This window comes from Pan paniscus, chromosome 5 (assembly GCF_029289425.2).
Source record: "Pan paniscus chromosome 5, NHGRI_mPanPan1-v2.0_pri, whole genome shotgun sequence".
In the NCBI taxonomy this organism is placed as follows: Eukaryota; Metazoa; Chordata; class Mammalia; order Primates; family Hominidae; genus Pan; species Pan paniscus.
The window spans coordinates 32,493,621-32,514,849 of NC_073254.2; the positions used below are offsets into that span (position 1 = coordinate 32,493,621).

General features: G+C 41.0%; 1 protein-coding gene across 9 annotated transcripts in view; it reads right to left on the reverse strand.

Annotated features, from left to right (window-relative positions):
• The window catches only part of KIF13A (kinesin family member 13A), a 243,532-nt gene that overhangs the window by 88,625 nt on the left and 133,678 nt on the right, over positions 1-21,229 (reverse strand). For all 9 annotated transcript variants that reach the window (XM_063604760.1, XM_034961513.4, XM_034961510.4 and 6 more), the window contains exons 7-12: positions 19,368-19,455; positions 17,741-17,875; positions 16,793-16,905; positions 4,912-5,023; positions 4,318-4,530; positions 1,439-1,549 (exon numbers count right to left, since the gene is read on the reverse strand). In XM_063604760.1, coding sequence (XP_063460830.1) covers positions 1,439-1,549; positions 4,318-4,530; positions 4,912-5,023; positions 16,793-16,905; positions 17,741-17,875; positions 19,368-19,455 — 772 coding nt within the window. The remainder of the gene's footprint in view (positions 1-1,438; positions 1,550-4,317; positions 4,531-4,911; positions 5,024-16,792; positions 16,906-17,740; positions 17,876-19,367; positions 19,456-21,229) is intronic.

Genomic DNA, 21,229 nt, shown 5'->3' on the forward strand with positions numbered 1-21,229 from the left:
TATAGTCCTAGCTGTTTGGGAGGCTGAGGCAGGAGAATAGCTTGAACTCGGGAGGCGGAGGTTGCAGTGAGCCAAGATTGCGCCACTGCATTCCAGCCTGGGTGACAAAGCAAGACTCCATCTCAATAAAAAATAAATAAATAAAAATAAAATAAAATAAAAATCAGGTAGCCTCATGCTTTGCCAGGTGATCTAAAAATCACAAAACAAGGCTGGGCACAGTGGCTCACACTTGTAATCCTAGCACTTTGGGAGGCTAAGGTGGGTGGATTGCCTGAGCTCAGGAGTTTGAGATCAGCTGGGGCAACACGGTGAAACCCCATCTCTACTAAAGTACAAAAATAATTAGCCAGGAGTGGTGGCGCAAGCCTCTAGTCCCAGCTGCTCGGGAGGCTGAGGCAGAAGAATCGCTTGTACCCAGGAGGCGGAGGTTGCAGTGAGCCAAGATTGCGCCACTGCACTCCAGCCTGGGCGACAGAGAGAGACTCTGTCTGCAAAAAAAAAAAAAAAAAAAAAAAAAAAAATCACAAGACAGACTTTTGTTTAAATGTGAAGAGCAGGAAATATGAATGACATTTTCTGTAACCATGCTTGTTCAAATTTAGTGCTATCTAACACGTCTAGCAAATATACAGGCCAAACTGTACGTTGATAAAAAGACCTGACGTCAATGTCTAAAAGTGATCTTTGCTGGGCGAGGCACAGTGGCTCATGCCTGTAACCCCAGCACTCTGGGAAGCTGAGGCAGAAGAATCACTTGAGCTCAGAGTTTGAGACCAGCCCGGGCAACAAAATAAGACCCCAGCTCTACACAAAATAGATAAAATTAGCTGGGCATGGTAGCACATGCCTGTGGTCCCAGCTACTTGGGGGGACTGAGGGAGGAGAATCACTTGAGCCCAGGATGTTGAGGCTGCAAGAGAGCTGTGATTGAGCTGCTGTACTCCAGCCTGGGTGACAGAGGGAGACCTTGTCTTCAAAAAAAAAAAAAAAAAAAGTGATCTTTGCAATCTCTGGTTCAGCAGAAAAGGGCCCTTAAAAGACTTTCTGAGGCTGGGTGCAGTGGCTCATGCCTGTAATCCCAGCACTTTGGGAGGCTGCGGCTGGCAGATCACCTGAGGTCAGGAGTTTGAGACCAGCCTGGCCAACATGGTGAAACCCCATCTCTACTAAAAATATAAAAGTTAGCCAGGCATGGTAGTAGGCACCTGTAATCCCAGCTACTCGGGAGGCTACGGCATGCGAACTGCTTGAGCCCGGGAGGTGGAGGTTGCAGTGAGTCGAGATCACGCCACTGCACCCCAGCCTGGGCGACAGAGTGAGACTCCGTCTCAAAAAAAAAAAAAAAAAAGACTTTCTGAAGATGACAGCAAACTACACAGAAAAGACAATAAGTGGAAAAGAATCCCAATATTTTAGGGCTAAATTATCAAGCTACCTGTGCGATCTCTTCTGTTTTCCTCAGCTTCTCTTCCCAAGTCACTGTTAGTTCTTTTATCAGCTTTTCAGACTCTTCGAGCTTCTCCTTCAGTTCAGGGGCCTTCATGGCCTTTAAAATGAAACCAGAGATATCTGATGTTCAAAATTTTTCCACCATCATATACAAGACAATCAGTTACTGTCCCTCTTAAGCAGTTATCAATAGTCTGTTGGAAAAAATTAAGTTATATGCTGTTAGGGTGGGTTTTTAACCTTTATTAATCAAACGAATGTAAGAGAACATGGCTGTTCCCTGAAAAAGAAATACCAGTGTCCTGAATGAAAATGAAACAAATCATTAGTCATTTTATCCATTATACTTAAATTTCACATTTAAAGCCCTAAAAGATGCTAACGTTCAACTTTGAAATAGATAAGCAGGACAAAAGGTTACTTAAGCAGACTTCTTTTTCAATAAGACGGAGGTTAACACTCATCATCAATAAATGAATTCCAGTTAAATTAATCTGCTAGAAAAGGTAAAGACTTCTCATGTATTTTAAATTTTGAATCTGGGCCTTTAGACTACCTTTCTCCACTGATGGTCATGCATTTTGTTATTTATCATTATCATTCACCCAGAAGCAGCACAGCTGGCTAAAAAGGCAGTGGTTTCCCTTCTAGTTTGTTCAGGGAGAGTAACTAAGAGGTTTCAATACAGATACTTGCAGCTTAACAAAATTTTGAGGGGAGAGGCCTTTACTTGTCAATAATATGCTTTGACACCTTAAAGTAACATGAGCCTCTACAAAGTTAAAACTCTATGAACAAGAAAGATGGCAGAGCTTGGACAAGAAGCTGGGATGCGATGATCTGGAAGCTAGCTGAGTATGCCTGAGGCTCATGGTATTAACAGAGCCTGACAGTGGCATTTAGTGCTGAGTACAGTGGGACATATATGAAAATTATAGTCCAGGCCAATGGCTCCTGCCTGTAACCCCAACAGTTTGGGAGGCTGAGGTGGGTGAACCACTTGAGACCAGCCTGGCTAACATGGTGAAACACTGTCTCTACTAAAAATATAAAAAAAATTCGCTGGGTGTAATGGCGCATGCCTGTCTGTAATCCTAGCTACTTGGGAGGCTGAGGCAAAAGAATCACTTGAACCCAGGAGATAGAGGTTGCAGTGAGCCAAGATGGTGCCACTGCACTCCAGCCCAGGCAACAGAGAGACTCTGTCCACCCGCCCCCGCCAAAAAAAAAAAAAGAAACAGAAAAAGAAAATTCTAGGTGGACCTATGTGGCTGGCTCTTCTTCTGTTTCCTTTGGCCAGGTATTGCTTGAGCCATCTCGCCCAGATTATGTGGTCACAGTAAAAATGCAAATAAGTAGATAATCCACCTATAAACACACTGCAGAACCATTATACTTTCCTCCTAGCATCATGACTATTTTCAAGGTTTATCAGCATTTTTATTTTTCTGGTGTTTTGCTACCCTTCTTACAATCTATCTGAAAATTATACTTAATGCACGGAATGATTATAAATTATAATAAAAATCAGCAACATTTATTGAGAACTTACTATGTGCAAGGTATTGTGGTAAGTGCTTTCTAGTATCAATGTTAGGCTAGGGGTTGGGGATAAAAAAATTAATAAAACACAGCATCTTGTACTTTAAGAGCCACAGCCTGGAAGAAGAGAAAGATATATAAACAAACAATTACAATGTAATGCCAAGATCACCAATTAATATTCAGACTCTTGGCTTCACCTTTTTGTTTTTTCAGTCTTCTATTGATTACTTTTTGATAAAATATGCTGATGGATAAAAGTATTAACATAGTGCCTGGCACGTAAATGCTCCATAAATAATGGCCATTAACTGTTTTTCTTTCTTTCTTTTTTTCTTACAACTTAGTACTCTCCCAACTACAGTGGGGTCAGAAGAGAGTGGTGAAGGAATGTGAACTTAGAAGTGTCAGATACACTCCCAAGTCCTGGCATGTGGAACCCTGTGACTTAAACTAAGGCACTTGGCCTCCAAAGCTGTCCTCTTAAATATTTCAAATAAGACAGTGCCTCACCCAATAATTTGCAAAAAGCAACACCTATTTACAAGAGTATATCATTATTAAAGTTTCAGTAAAGCCAAAGAAAGAAGATAACAATGCAAAAAGATTTTGTTTCTTGTCAGGGCCTGATATAAATGGAAAAGAAAAAGATTTCTGAATTATTCCTAATGTTTAATTATCTTTGATCACGCCATTTCCATAGCTTAACAAGGAGATAACACCTAACTAAATTCTCTGAAAATTGCAAGGGCCTGTGGAAATAATAGTTTATAATGTTAATATAAACAACATACTTTCCCACTGAAAGTTCAAAGGCCAACTGATTTAGGGAAGCAAATGATCAGGTAGTAGCAGGAATTATCTCTTATTTGTTTGTTTCCATGACTATAAGTTCCTAGGACAGAGTATGGTATTACTCATGTTGGTCTTCACAACGCTTAGTATTTGGCAGATGCCAATAAACACTGAAGTGCTGAACCACATTGAGATGATGTATTAGTCAGTTCTCACATTGCTATAAAGAAATACCTGAGACTGGGTAATTTATAAAGAAAAGGGGGTTTAATTGGCTCATGGTTCCACAGGCTGTATGAGAACTCACTATCACGAGAACAGCAAGGGGGAAGTTCGCCCCCATGATCCAATCACCTCCTACCAGGCCACTCCTCCAACACTGGTGATTACAATTCAACATGAGATTTGGGTAGGGACATAAATCCAAACCATATCAGATGACCTACAATTGCAAATGAGCACACCCTTGCCAGTCAAATCCCGCAAGCCAGGGAACTTTACCAGCAGGGAGTACCAGGCTGCTTTTACCTCTGCCTGAGAGAGCTGCTCTCTCAGTTTCTCGACTTCCTCCCGCAGTTCTCGGATCACTTTTGCGTTGGGGTCCTCATTCACAACAGCATGGTTCACAATCCTTTTGGCTCGGTCTGCATATCTTAATGTGGAGAGGGTCTCTTCATAGTTGTCTGCGGCTGGGCTGATTGTGGCTATCATAGAGGTTTGGCTGTTGCCCCCCAAATTGTCCTGCCAAGTATTTCAAACAGCATCTTAGGAAGCCCATTCCATGGACAACACATATGATAAAAGCACTAAATGTGTTAGGTATGACATTATTCTCTATGAAGGAAACATTATGTGGAAATGGACTTGCATTTCACAAATAACGTCATGACAAGATGAAATGTGTCCTGTCTATATTCAAGCAATGAATAAGGCCTGTCAAACAGCATTCAAATGGAATAAAAAGGAGTAGAAAATAGTTTTCATTCTGTGTTCCTAGGAATTAGAATAACTGTCATCAGGAGAGTTCTTTAGGTATTTGGTTAGCTTTGTACACACCTCTACTCTGTCACATCTGGAATAGCCAATTTTTAGTTGGAAAAGAACACTAGAGCAATGGATTACCTTAAGCAGCCAAGTGAGGACTGAATCTCGATAAGGCACAAATTTGCTTTTACCCTTGCCAGCTGCCTGGTCAGCCAGTGATGATATAACCAACCCCAAGGTTGTAAGCGATCTGTCAAGAAAAAATGAAAAATTAGTTTTATGGAATGTTTATTTGGTTTAAGTATAAAATATGCAGAAAAATAAAGCTCCACAGTTAATATACGTTGGTGGCTCACGCCCGTAATCCCAGCACTTTGGGAGGCCAAGGTGGATGAATCACTTGAGGCCAGGGGTCTGAGACCACCCTGGCCAACATGGTGAAACTCTGTCTCTACTAAAAATACAAAAAATTAGCTGGGCGTGGTGGCAGGTGCCTGTAATCCCAGCTACTTGGGAGGCTGAAGCAGGAGAATCTCTGGAACCCGGGAGTTAGAGGTTGCAGTGAGCCGAGACTGTGCCACTGCACTGCAGCCTGGGCGACAGAGTGAGACTCTTTCAAAAAAACAAAAACAAAGAAACCCCACAAAAACCAAATATCATAAAAAGAAAGTGCTTTGTAAATGGTTTAAAAAGTTAAATGCAGCTGGGAGTGGTGGCTCACACCTGTAATCCCAGCACTTTGGGAGGCTGAGGCAGGTGGATCATGAGGTCAGGGGTCAGGAGATCAAGACCATCCTGGCCAACATGGTGAAACCCCATCTCTACTAAAAATACAAAAATTGCCAGGCGTGGCGGCGTGTGCCTATAGTCCCAGCTACTCGGGAGGCTGAGGCAGGAAAATTGCTTGAACCCGGGAGGCGGAGGCTGCAGTGAGCCAAGATCGCGCCACTGTACTCCAGCCTGGGCGACAGAGCAAGACTCCATCTCAAAAAAAAAAGAAAGTTAAATGCTACTACAAATAACAAAGAAGGACACAAACTAGCAAGTGAAAGACTAGACAGCTTTCTTTGTAATGTTAACAATAGATTTCCATCAAATAAGCTGAAAGGAAAGCAGCCTATTTCCCACAAAACATAATTCCCCAAAGACAAGTCACTGAAAAGTCCCCGAAATATAATATAAACTCAAGATTCAGAAAATGAACCAGAATTCATTTGATCAGAATGGCTGTTAGAATTTTAATAACAGCCATTACCACAGAGTGGCATAAATATGCACATCATCTTAAGTGAAACAAGTCAAAAAAATTAAAATAAAAATATATAAAAGAAACAAGTCAGACACAGAAAAACAAATATTGCATGTCCTTACTCATAAGTGGAAGCTAAATAACGTGTACTCATGGACATAGAGACTGGAATGGACAATGGAGACTTGGAAGGGTGAGGGAGTGGAAGGGGAGAGGATGACGAGCTTATTTTTTTGTTTGTTTGTTTTTTGAGATGGAGTCTCGCTCTGTCACCCAGGCTGGAGTTCAGTGGCATGATATGATTTTGGCTCAATGCAACCTCCACCTCCCAGGTTCAAGAGATTCTCCTGCCTCAGCCTCCTGAGTAGCTGGGATTACAGGCGCCCGCCACCACATCTGGCTGATTTTTGTATTTTTAGTAGAGATGGAGTTTCACAATGTTGCCCAGGCTGGTCTTGAACTCCTGATCTCAGGTGATCCACCCATCTTGGCATCCCAAAGTGCTGGGATTATAGGCATGAGCCACTGCGCCCAGCCAAGAAGCTTAATTAATACTTAATGAGTACAATGTATGTTATTCAGGTGACGGATACCTTAAAAGCCCCGACTTGACCAGTGCACAATCTGTGCCTGTAACAAAATTGCACTTGTACCCCATACATTTATCCACAAAAATGTACATCATACTTGACAGATTTAAAGGTGAAACAAATCTAACCCGAGAGAAGTGAAAACATAAGTCTACACAGAAACTTGTACATGAATATTCAAAGCAGCTTTATCCACAAAAGTCAAAATGTGGAAACCACCACATGCCCATCAAATGATGAAGTGATGAATAAAATCTGGTATATACACACAGTGGAATATCATTTGGCCATAAAAGAGAATAAGTTCAGATACATGTATCACAACAACTACAACATGGATGAACCCTGGCAAATTATTTTATGTGAAAGAAGCCAAACACAAAAGGCCATTGTCCTGGGTTGAACAGTATTCATGTCCGCCAGACCCTCAGAATGTGACCCTATTTGGAAAAAGGGTCCTTGCAGATGTAATCAGTTAAGATGAGATCACACTGGATTAGGGAGGGCCCTAATCTAATGAGTGATGTCCTTATAAGAAGGTCATATAAAGACACCCAGGGGAGACGGCCACGTGAAGATGCAGGCAGAGACTGGAGTGATGCATCTACAAGCCAGGGAACGCCCAGGATTGATGGCCCTACAGAAACAAGGGGAGAGGCACGGAACAGATTCTCCCTCTGACCCGCTAAGAGGGAACAAACCCTGCTGACCCCTTGATTTCAGATTTCTGGCCTGCAGAATTGTGAGAAATAAATTTCTGTTGTTTTAAGCTACTCAGTTTGTGGTAATCTGTTACAGTAGCAATAGCAATCGAACACAGCCATATACTGTATGATTCCATTTATATGAAATATCTAGAATAGGCAAATCTATAGAGATGGAGGCAGTGGTTGACTAGGGCTGTGGGTGGGGGTAATAGGGAATGATTTGGATACAAGGTTTCTTTTGGGTATGATGAAAATGTTTTAAAATGAGACTGTAGTGATGGCGGTATAACTCTGAATATATTAATGCTACTGAATTGAACACTTTACAATGGTGAACTATATTGTATGTGAGTTACTTAATACAGCTGTTCAAAAAAATTAAATATGTCCAATCACTCCTCCAAAGGTAACAATTTTATGAAAAAAAATACTGTATGTGATAATAGAGGCAAGTAGGAGTTCAATAAAAGGTAAAAACACATTTCTGCTTTAATATAGAATACAGGGCATTTTTTTCACATTTTGCAACTATCGATATTTTTGATTGGAAACAATTCTTTGAACTATCCCAGATACTTTACTATGTGTGGCACATATTATTTTAATTCACACAAGCTCTAAAGAGTTCAGGGACTTAAAAGTCAATATTAGTAACTTTATGGTTGACAAGTGACCTTTCACATGAAAATACATTTTGGAGATGACATGGATTTATCCATCACCGAGAGAAGACTTTCCTCTACTTTGTGGCAACTACTTATAATTTCTACTTTGACAGTGTAAGGGGGAAACACAGAAAGTTTCTAGTACTCCTAAATGTAGAAACATAAAATCCAAATAGCGCTTTGAGAGAAAAAAGGAAAGATACAGTATCATCAATGTCCATCATATGTCTTGTCTGCAAGCTGACTGAAGGGTGCCAGAATATGGATTATTTTAAGCTAGAGGCCATTGAGAACCAGCAGACTCAGGAAAAGCTCTAAAAACATGGCATCAATTTTCCTTTTGTAAAGGACATTTCCATTTGCAGAGGTGTCTCCCTCTCTAGCACCAAGAAGGGGAGTACTGTTAACAACTCTTAAAGGTGGAGAAGTGACAAAAACCTGTGTCACAAACTTCTCTAGACAACTCTTGTTCACCATACTTTTCCTGTTCACCTTCCCATAACCTGCCTCCCCCATCCAGAAACCCAAAACCCCTTTTCCTTTTTTTTTTTTTTTTTTTTTTTTTTCAAAGACAGGGTCTCACTTTGTTGCCCAGGCACTGGCACAATCATGGCTCGCTGCAGCCTCAACGTCCCAGGCTCAAGCGATCCTCTCACCTCATTCTCCTGAGTAGCTGGAACTACAGGTGCATGCCACCACACTCAGCTAATGTTTTGTAGAGAAGGGGCCTCACTTTGTTGCCCAGGCTGGTCTTGAACTACTGGACTCAAGGGACCCTCCTGCCTTGGCCTCCCAAAGTGCTGGGATTACAGGTGTGAGCCACCATGCCCAGTCGTATGCCCAAGTTATATCTACCACTTTGGGTTATTAATCTCTGGGTGCTCCCATGTATAAGCAAGATGCATATGCTAATAAAATGCTAGTTGCTTTTCTCTTGTTAATCTGTCTTTGGCCAGTCTAATTTACAGGGCAAATAGACGAAAAATATTTTTTCTCCCCTACATCAGTATAGCATGTAAGCAGCAGCAGCAGAGGGGTGGAGCTGTATGGAAGTGTTATATAACTCCAATTCCCATGTATATTTTGCTCTGTAACTCATCCAGTTAGAGAAGTGTATCATTAGTAGAAGCTGCCCCTTTTATCTAATAGTACGCACACATTCAAAACAAGAACTCTATCTAAATCTATTACCATCCCCTTGGAACAGAATGAAAATAACTGCAGGGTGAGTGGGACTCAATGGCAAGTGAGAGACAATCAGGTCACCCAGGGATGAGGAGCGCATGCTATCCTTTTTGTCTATGTTCCACTCAGAAGCAATGATGCAGGGGCTTCTGGAATCCCAAAACCTGTTAGAAAGTTCAACGTCTGAAAGGCAAATCACAGGCTTATATGTCTGTGTGTTTGTGTGTCTATATACACACACACACATACATGTAAGTACATGTATGTATGTGTATATACACACACGTATTTGTGTGTGTGTGTGTGTGTGTATATATATATATATATACACACTTATACATAGATTATTTTTTTTCTTTGAGATAGGGTCTTGCTCTGTCGCCCAGGCTGGAGAGCAGTGGTACAATCCTGGCTCACAGCAGCCTTGATCTCCCAGGATCAAGCGATCCTCTCACCTCAGCCCCCTCAAGTAGCTGAGACCACAGGTGTGCACCACTACACCTGGCTAATTTTTACATTTTTTTGTAGAGATGGGGTCTGGCTATGTTGCCCAGGCTGGTCTCGAACACCTGGGCTCAAGTGATCCTCCCACCTCAGCCTCCCAAAGTGTTGGGATTACAGGCATAAGCCACTGAGCCTGGCCAGGCTTACATATTTTTATGAATTATTTTATTCCCAGGGAACTTAAAAATATAAAAAAACCACTAAGTATTGATCCTGCTAATACTGTCTTCTCAAGCTGGAGGCCAGCGGGCAGCCTGTTGGCCTCACAGGAATCCAGAACAAGGGAACAGCTGTTTGCCAATTTTAGTGGCAAAATAAGTTATTCCAGGAATCTTTCTGATTCTACTAAAGCACAGCTCCTAAAGTTGGATATAGTAAGGAGGCTCCTCATCTTTAAATCTCTCACCATAAGTTCTTAGGCAGGGGTGGGAGGGCCTAACTGGAGAGGAAGTAAGTCTTAAGCTAGGAGATGACATTTATCAAAGGACAGTCATGTTTTAAGATAGAATTTTTTTTTAAAAAAATCTATCTATCATAATGAAGAACTCAGGATAAAAAAAGTAAAAGAAAGTTGGGAGGGTCAAAAGCAAAATAAAAGCCACTCCAATAAATATAATCAGTGAGAAAAAACTGAGTTATAATCCAACTTTTTTTTTTTCTTTTCTGCACCTTCACCTAACCTGCACCGTTTCCCCTGAAACTCTGACCATTAGATTTCTTTCCTTAGGAGTGGATATGATGTACATGTTATCTGTATTGTATAGGAGGGATTTCAAATATTATTTTACTTATTAGTCCAATAATCAGTTCTAAGATCATACATATAATACTTATTAAACTTTATTGGAGTTATTTGTGTAGCTATTTCTCTGCCTTTCTATTTAGATTGTGATTACCTTGAAGGCAGACGGTGTAATTTGCCATACACATTCCTCCATGCAATTACTGTGCTTGGTTTACGACTGAAAGCACTCAGTAAATATCTGCAGCGTTAATCTGAATCTAGATCCAGTGAAGACCAAAACATGGACCTCTGTTTAAAAAGGACTAATTCAATGATGGTTTTGGGATACATCGAGTGCTACTTGCTAACAGAACACTGGTTTTCCTGGAAGCAATGTGCTGGGCTAAAAACTCTATTTTCCAAAGTCCTCTCTGCAGCTTCGGGTAGCCATTAAACACAGTTCTGGCCAAGGAGATGTAGGTAAACATTACTGGGTGGGGCTTCCAAGAAAACTGTTGTTCTTCTGATAAAAGAAGGTACAAATTCAGCTGACAGAAGCCTGTGGTTTTTTGCCCTTCCTCCTTTTTCCCAGTTTGTACCACAGATATGGATACAATGTTTGGAATGGTAGAGCTATCCTGAGATCATGAAGATGACATGAACACACATTAAAGTTAGTAGAGCTGTGTGCATTTCTGAGGTGCTGTACCAGCCTCTGGACTTCCTGTTAAATGAGAAAAATTAACTCACGTCATTGTCAGTGTAGCTGGTTTCTGTTGCCTAGAGCAGAATGCAATCCCTGGCTTTGAAATAATTAGTTGAGGCTGGGCACAGTGGCTCACGCCTGTAATCCACCACTTTAGGAGGCCGAGGGGGCACATCACCTGAGGTCAGGAGTTTGAGACCAGCCTGGCCAACATGGTGAAACCCTGTCTCTACTAAAAATACAAAAATTAACTGAGCATGGTGGTGCACGCCTATAATCCCAGCTACTCGGGAGGCTGAGGCAGGAGAATCACTTGAACCCAGGAGATGGAGGTCACAGTGAGCCAAGATCGTGCCACTGTACTCCAGCCTGGGTGACAGAGTGAGACTCCATCTCAAAAAAAAAAAAAAAAAAAAAAAGAAAGAAAAGAAATAATTAGTTGAAAGATTGATGAAATAAGTGGATTTGAGTTTAGTGTTCTCCCCAGTAAGTCCTCACTCTTAACAGTAAAGCAGAAATGGAAAAGAATATGGGTGGCAAATTATGAGTAAAGGACAGTACCATCACATGACAGGAGAGCAAAGAAAATGGTAATAGCTACAGTATCAGCCTCATTTCCTTTCAAATTGTTTTCCAGTGGTTAATGCCAATCATTAAACTCAATGTTCATCAACCGTTGTGGTAGAACAATAGAGTACATACTGACATTTCTGAAAATGTTAGTGTATACTTTAAAATGTTACTGTATACTTTATTGTTCTAGGGATCTTAATATATGTTGAACCTAGAATTCTGTCATCAATTAAGTTTAGGGAACGACAAGCCAAAGTTTTACAGGATTTATTACTGCAGGACGTCTCTGAGCTTTTAGCACTGTGAATCTCCAAAGAAAGGTTTTATAATTATTCTTTCTCAAAATAACTTGTCCAAGGATTTGTTTCTTCTCAAAGCCATTTGAGGAACTAATGTTAGACAAAAATGCTTTAGGAAACCTTGGGTAACCCTATCAAATTCTTCCAACGATGTGGCTACTGTGTCCCAAGGAGCAGAGTTTTGCTGTCCTTGATGGGTCTCTCACATTAAATGCAAAGATGTCTATCCAGGTTTTTAATTCACATGTATGGACTCCGTAATGTACAAGTCATAAATTAAGAAGGACACCCACCCTTGAGTAATGGACAGAAGTAAGCCATTTTATTTTTCTCCCTCAATACAAATTCATGTTTTGTTATTCAGGAAATACCTCTTTAGAGTGGGATTCTAAATGAACCAGAATCATGGAAAGTACTCAAGAAGAAAAAAAGGAAGACTGAGTGTATTAGTCCATTTTCATGCTGCTGATAAAGACACACCCAAGACTGGGTAATTTTTAAAGAAAAAGAGGTTTAATGGACTCACAGTTCCACGTGGCTGGGGAGGCCTCACAATCATGACAGAAGGCAAAAGGCACATCGGTGGCAGGCAAGAGAGAGAATGGGAACCAAGGAAAAGGGATTTCCCCTTATAAAACCATCGGATCTCGTGAGACTTATTCACGACCACGAGAACAGCATGAGGGAAACCGCTCCCATGATTCAATTAACTTCCATTGAGTCCCTCCCACAACACGTGGTAATTATGGAAGCTACAATTCAAGATGAGATTTTGGTGGGACACAGCCATACCATATCACCAAGTCACATGAAATACTAGAAATACCATGCTTACAAGTTACTTTATTATAACAAATTATACTGATACAATCCCAGAAGTAACATATATGAATTTCTCTAGAACAAGTGTTCAATAGAACCCACTTTTGGAGATGTTAGCTTGATAAGATGTTAGCTTACTAACCACAGGAATTGAAATAGGAATGAGACTGGGAATGATACCCATTAGATAAACATTGTTTGCATTTAGTGACTAGCCATTACTGAATAAAATGGAACCATTTTCAGTGTCTGGGGGTATTAGAGAGTGCTCTATGATCCAAATGTGTTCTCAGCAAAGCTGAAGCAGCCAGACTGCAATTACAAGGAAAAGGCTTCCTCATTCCACCTTCACTAGACAGGTGGAGCAGCAGATTGGCTTTTCAAATGTATTCCCCTGTGAAGATGGTCCACAGATGACCTATACCTCCTAAGCTCTGAACACTCCCTGGCAGTAGGCCACACAGTGTCTTAATTCTTTAATGAAAAGAGTAACATGTGCTTAAAGGTCTTAAGAGCTTCAGGAGACATGAAGTTCCTAAATCCACAGCCCATTAAGCAGACACTGACGTTTGTGTGAAGTCCCTGACAGGCCTGCTTAAGAGGATTATTAATGCTCCATCCAAAGAAACGTAAGTGGGAGGACGAGAGAAAGCTTAAGAACATGTCAGAGATTTCTTTAGTTTTGGAACTCAACCTTTTTTTTTTTTTTTCCTGAGACAGCCTCCTGAGTAGCTGGGATTACAGGCGCCCACTACCACGCCGGGCTGATTTTTGTATTTTTAGTAAAGACAGGGTTTCACCATGTTGGTCAGGTTGGCCTTGAACTCCTGACCTCAAGCGATCCACCTGCCTCAGCCTCCCAAAATGCTGGGACTACAGGGGTGAGCCACTGCACCCGGCCAAGGCATACTAAATGTTTGCTGGGATTTTACTTATGTTATTCAACGTCTCTAAGCATCAGTCCTTTCCTCATCTTTAAAAAGAGATAAAAATACATGTTATGAGACTCCCAGAGTGTATGAAAATGCTCTGAAAAGTATAAAGAACTCTTAAAAAGGAAGATCATATCTCATAAACTAGTAAGGAATACATACATTCATTTGTGAAAGAGACAGTATGTAAATAAGACGAGTCCAGAAGCAGTGGCTCACACCTATAACCTTAGCACTTTGGGAGGCCAAGATGGGAAAATTGCTTGAGGCCAAGAGTTTAAGAGCAGCCTGGTCAACATAGCGAGACCCCATTTCTTTAAAAAAAAAAAAGGAAAGGAAGAAAAGAGGTAAGATGTTGAGAGAATTCCATTCAATTCAACCAGTCATTATGAAAAAAGAGCCAGTTACTAAATGATCTAAATCATGTAATCACCAAGCCTTGGGGTAATCCAGTAAGGGACACTACATAAACTCACATCCAAAATTAAGGGGGCACTATTTACATTTACTCTGGGACAAAAGTATCATCTAGATGCTGCCTGGCAAACAGAATGCACAGCCATCCCCACAAGCGTAGCCATAGTGGCTGAGCCTGGGCTCGGAGACCAATTGACGGCAACCATTTCCAAAATCCACACTTAGAACTTGGTGACCTGGGAGACATCATTAAACTTGCTCTGTCTTGGTTTTCTCATCTGTAAAATGGGGATAACGGATCCATGCCTTGATGCCGATGTGACATTGCATATGGAGCATTCAGAATAGTGCCTGGCATTAGCAAGAGCTCAATAAAGTTAGTGGTCATTCCACATCTACGCCAGTCATACACACACACACACACTCTAAATTCCAACAAGTCTACAGACTTTCTAGTGTGATCCCACAAGCCCCACTGGCAGGCATGGCCCAGCACTTGCAAATGAATCTCCACGAGGCGTGGCAATCTTTTCTTTGAAACCTGCTCCTTCACACTCCCATTTCTGCCTCCCCATCCTGGTTTCTGAACTCATTTTGGCATGCAGGGCTGCAGTCCCAGTCTGGAATCTTGCAATGCCTTGTCAGGAAATACAGCAAAATCCTTTGTTATCAGAGCAGGAGACAGAATGACTGGATGATTAACTTCCTATAGTAGTGGTCTCTCCCTGTGAGTACAGCTGTGTCCATCTGATAGAGGGGCCACTATTTTACTTCTAATTTTTAAACTTTTGTATATGAAAATAATAATGTGTTAACATCATCTTAAATGCAAGCTGTGCAAACATGTTCCTGAATACATTTCCTCTTGTCACATTCTGTCCTAAACGAAACCCTAAGTTATTACAGCTCAACAGAAAAAGATTACAAGTACATACTAAACTACTTTCTGTTGAACTTGGAATCATGATAATGGTTATCCTGATTATAAAAAACAACAGCTATAACAGTTAATTTTTATTCACTGCATACTAAGTGCTAGGCATTTTTCTAAGCACATTATGGTCATTTTATCCCTAACAAATCGGTGAAGTAGGTACTATTATTATTATTTTTTTTTGAGATGGAGTTTCACTCTTGTTGCCCAGGCTGGAGTACAGTGGCGCGATCTCGGCTCACTGCAACCTCTGTCTCCCGGGTTCAAGAGATTCTTCTGCCTCAGCCTCCTGAGTAGCTGGGATTACAGGCGCCTGCCACCATGCCTGGCTAATTTTTTGCATTTTTAGTACAGAAGGGGTTTCATCATATTATCCAGGCTGGTCTCGAACTCCTGACCTCAGGTGATCCACCCACCTCGGCCTCCCAAAGTGCTAGGATTACAGGCGTGAGCCACCGTGCCTGGCTTGCTTTTATTTTTAGTTGACACACAATTGTGCATATTTATGGGGTAAAGTGTGATATTTTGATACATGTATACAATGTATAATGATCAATTTAGGGTAATTAGCATACCCATCACCTCAAACACTTATCATTTTTTTGTGTTGGGAACACTGAAAATCCACTTTCCTAGCTATTTGAAAATATACAACATACTGGCAATTACAGTCACCCTACAGTGCTACGGAAAACTAGAACTTATTCCTCCAATTTAGCTGTAATTTTGTATCCATTAACCAACCTCTCGTTATTCCCCCTGGCCTCCCCTTTCCAGCCCCTAGTACCACTATTCTACTTTCTACTTCCATGAGATCAACTTTTTTAGCTTCCACATATGTCAGAACATGGTATTTGTGCCATTTTTGAGCAAGCTGCACCATGCAGTTTTATTTAAAACTCGTACATCTTTTTTTTTTTTTTGAGACAGAGTCTCGCTCTGTTGCCTAGGCTAGAGTACAGGGGAGCAATCTTGGCTCACTGCAAGCTTCACCTCCCAGATTCAAGTAATTCTCATCCCTCGGCCTCCTGAGTAGCTGGGATTACAGACGTGTGCCACCATGCCCAGCTAATTTTTGTGTTTTAGTAGAGAGGGGGTAGAGATGGGTAGAAATAGGGTAGAGACCAGGTAGAGAAGGGGTTTCGTCACGTTGCCCAGGCTAGTCTTGAACTCCTGGCCTCAAGTGATCCACTCACCTTGGCCTTCCAAAATGCTGGGATTATAGTTGTGAGCCACCGTACCCAAACAAAATCCTTATACATCCTTTTTTTTCCTTTGAGATAGTCTCACTCTGTTGCCCAGGCTGGAGTGTAGTGGTGCAATCTTGGCTCACTGCAACCTCCACCTCCCAAATTCAAGTGATTCTCCTGCATTAGTCTCCCAAGTAGCTGGGGTTACAGGTGTGCGTGACCGTGCCTTTTTAGTAGAGATGGGGTTTTGCCATGTTGGCCAGGCTGGTCTCAAACTCCTGACCTCAGGTGATCTGCCCGCCTTGGCTTCCCAAAGTGCTGGGATTACAGGCATGAACCACCATGCCTGGCCAAAAACCTTATACATCTTAATAGACACAGGTTGTTGTTTTCTTCAACCCAGTTTACTAAAGCTATACAGACTTTAAACAACCTGTACATCAGAACCATCTGACCCTCATAATGCAACAAATCCCCTCCAGAAGGAAATCACCCAGGCTGTTCTGGGACCAGCCACCTTACTTGTTAATGTTGCTGCCTTCTTTCAGTCGCTCTCCTGCAGCTCCTGTTTTAGATACTCTTTCGCTACCCGCCAGGTCTACCAAGCTGACCTTACTGACTTTCTCCCCGGAATTCTAGTTATAGGAAACAAGAGAGAGAGAAGAAAAACTTATCAATAAAAACCACATGGATATCTACATATATGTTAGCACTATAACTGAGCAATCCATCCCACTCTCACATGGCAAATTTCTTAAGTTTTTAAACGGTCAGAAGAGTTATTTGAACTAGCAATTAATTTCATAGTTAACATTTAAATAGGCGTAGAAATGTAGCATTTTGTTTTGCAGCTGGGTAGCAAGTACACCCAGCTTTCTGGAATACAGTCAGAAAGCTGGAGATTTAAAATGCCTATGAGGAGATATGAGGACATGAGGATTTCTGCACATTCAGGTCAAATCCTTCTTCCTTTGAAAAAAGGTTTAGGCTAAAGGTTGTGGTGTCCTCTTTAATATCCCTCAATGGCTATGAAGCTGACATGTTTCCATGGGAATTTCAGCATGAAACGATATATATTAAAAGCTGTATGGTGATGTCATCACACTTGTTAGGGACTTTGCACAAGAAATACAATTATTTTTCTTTTTTTGTTTTTGTAGAGTCTGGGTGTTGCTATATTGTACAAGATGGTCATGAACTTCTGGCCTCAAGCAATCCTCCCGCCTCAGACTCCCAAAATGCTGGAATTACAGGCAGGAGCCACTGCATCAGGCCAAAATCCAATTTTTTAAAAAGTCAAATATAAAGAAAGACCTAACAAATTAAATGATAAGCAAAGTAGCTCACCTAGTAAGCAGAAGAGCCAACATACAATTCTCAGCCACTGAACCCAACCATGGAAGACTTTACCTATATGGACACTTTCAGTTCTTCCACCCCCACTCCAAAAGGTTCTGCCTAATCCCTTACCCCAGACTGCAGGTCATAAAGTGTCTGTGTGATTATGATGTTGAACACAGCATGGGAGCGGCTGCTTTCTTCATTCATGTTGGTAGCAGCTACCGTTCGAGACTTATTTCCCTCAGACATCAATGACTCAATATCCTAGGGGGAAAGCATAAGGAAAAGACCATAAGCAAAAACACAAGAATGTAGTCCTGCACACCAGGTATATGTATTAATTATGATTCTTCTGATGCCTTTGTCACCACCCTTCCATAGAAACCTCCCTGCCGCTCCTCCATTGAGCATGGTTTGAGCTTCCACCTCACTCAGGACTTTGTAATGTATGAAATGTTTCCCTAATTCTTTCCATTTCCCAATTGTCTTCTTTCTCAGCTGAGTCCCTATTTTCTCCTTTTTGGGTTCCTGGGGTAGCTAATATTTATTGAGCACTCCGATAATCAATAATAGCAGTGACTTAACTCTTACTCTCCTGTGCTTACCAACCCGCTGATGCCTGCCTGTCTGCCTCCCTCCTCCAATACTGTGGCTCCCTGATGGCAGGGTTTTTTCCTTATTCCACTTTGTACACTTGCTCCTAGAATGCCTAGAGCCTATGGGATCTTATGAAATATTTGCTAAATGAACTTTATTTTCTTGCTTTTACATACAAGGATGCTGAAGTTCATGGAGGTCAAGCAACTTTCCCCAAATCCAGTAAGAGGTAGAGCTGGGATGCAAATAGAGCACCCTGGCTCCTACTAGTAAGTGACAGGATAACATCAACACTTACCTGAACCACAATGAGCTAAGAACCAGGGACCTTAGTGAAGGAGCTGAGTTAGCACCTTTAGACCAAAAAGGTATCCATTCATTTCAGAATCGAAACGTTTTTAAAATGATCACTGTGCTCTATTTCCGATTAGAGCAATTCTATATATACCTTGATTTAAATGGCTGGAGAGAATCACTGCACAGATTAGTTTTAGCCATACTAAGTCTGGGGTGATAATGGGCCAGCCACATCCCACAAACAGCACAAAGTAAGTGCAGGGATTTGCTTGTTTCTCCGTGCATTCACTCATTCATTCACATCCTTTAGCAACAGAGATAGCAGTTTGTGTTATGAGATTTCCAAAGCAATCACTATAGAAATAGAAGCAGAATCTTGAGTCAGATCTTAACAAGGCATATAAGTCAAAGAGTAAATAAAGTAAAACAGGCCGGTCAATGGCAAGAGGAGTGATTCAGAAAAACAGGAGAGCCAGAAGTGACAGAAACCAAGGCAGGAGACCCTGCCAAAAAGAAAGGGCTGTACTAACTGCCAAATACTGTTTAGAATACCACATGTCTAGAAGGATGTCACTGGCATCATTGGGAGAACAGTTTTAACAGAGTAGTATTAGTGAAAATATGCAGCAACCTGAAAACACTGGGCCTCCCGGCCATACTGTAAAACCTTCACAACAAAGCAGCTTGAAGAGTGTGATTAAAAGCCCTTTTCCTCTCTGTTTGTGGTGTGCTGATACTGGGTTTCTGAGGCCCTGAGTAGTATCATTCTGCTATAAAGCATCCACATAAAATATACTTAGTATCACTTACATACTTTGATTTATAGTCAGCTTTTAATCACATTTAAAAAAAAATGACTTACCTCAAAACTAGTGACAGCTAGTTGAGATAAACCATCTACATATGGTCCCAAAACTTTATGTTCTCGAACTTTAAGAGACTGTCTACTCCTGCGGGAGGGAGGAAAAAGGAATAAATGAATCACACCAAAGCTGGAAGCTTTTCTTTCTCTTTAAGTGCACAGTAACTAAGATAACAATTTCAAAAGAATTTTTAAATGACTCCTCCCCGCAACAAATCTAAAAGCTACTTTATTTGGATTAGCAAAACAATGTTTAACATGAGAAATGTGTTTTATGCTCTGATTTCTATTTAAAGTATGTTACTATTTTAAACATTCTATCTCTAGTCACAAACCTTACTGGGTTAGGCTGTCAGTTATACTTTGGGGAGGATTGGGGGAAAAAGGGAACCAAAAAACATGCCAGATCAAATTAACCTTTAGGCTATTTCACAAATAAGCATATTCTCAGCAGATAATGTCTTAAAATGGTATTTATTTTTTGAGACAGGGTCTCACTCTGTCGCCCAGGCTAGAGTGCAGTAGCATGACCCCGGCTTACTATAGCCTCAACCTCCCGCCCAGGTGATTCTCCTACCTCAGTCACCCACGCAGCTGGGACTACAGGCCCATGCCACTATGCCTGGTTAATTTTTATATTTTTTGTAGCGATGTGGCTTCACTATTCTGCCCAAGCTGGTCCTGAATTTCTAGGCTCAAGCAATCCTCCAGCCTCAGCCTCCCAAAATGCTGGGATTGCAGATGTGAGCCACCACCGCCCAGTCAAAATTTTTGAATTACTAGTAGACAGTATTAAAACATTTAAACTCTACTTCAAGTCTGCATTGGTTTATGCTACTTCTATGCTTACACTATTTTATACAGAAAGTGAGATTATAGTACAGAGTTTGTTTATAATTACTGATGTTTGTACTATATTTAGAATTGGTTCTGCTAATGAAAATTTTAAAGCTCTTTTGAATTTTTAAATGATAAACCTGGTTTGGAACCCATTTCAACAGTTTATCAAAAGACAATGGAGATTAAAAGCAAAGCTATGTATATACTGACCATATTGTGCACGCCATCTTTTTCAGGGCATCACATATTAATCATCTTTCAAATTAAGAGTCATTGCTTAGCATCACCAATACATGGGAAGAAGGAGCTAAGAAGCATCACTGAATGCATCCCAAAGTCCTGGCATTGTTCCCTGAAGCACTTTTCAGTTATGCCGTTTCATTTCATAACATCCCTACAAAGTAGGCTTTACCACCTTTATTTTAAAGACGAAGAATTCAATGTGACAATGAGCTACTTAGATGCACACGATCCAGTATGCAGCTTACTCTGCTTGCCAGAGATTCTATAATGCTATTCAGCAGGAAGAAAAAGCAAACCTAGCATTATACCAAGTGCCTGTGATGGTGTCCAGTATCTGAAATTCTTGTACACTGCTGGTGGGGGTGGAAATTGGTACAACCACTTTGGATAACAGTTTGCACTATTGAATAAAATTGGAGATTCAGTATTTTGTGACTTACAATTCCACCCCTAGATGTGTTACCTAGAAACTCCTGCACCTATACAGCAGGAATCCTGTATAACAATGCTTTCAGAGCAGCACTCTATTGATACCACACAAAAGACAGAGAAAGTGATGAATTATTGATGTAACCATGCAATGAAATGCTAAGACAACAGTAAAAATGTATTAGCACTTCATATATAAGAATAAATGCATCACGGTGGGGGGAACAAATCACCAAAGAACACATATATTATGACGTCATACAAAGTTAAAAATTATGCAAAATTATTTGTAAATGCTAAAGAAGAGGAAGAGAATGCTAAACCCAAAATTCACAATAGTAGTTACCTTG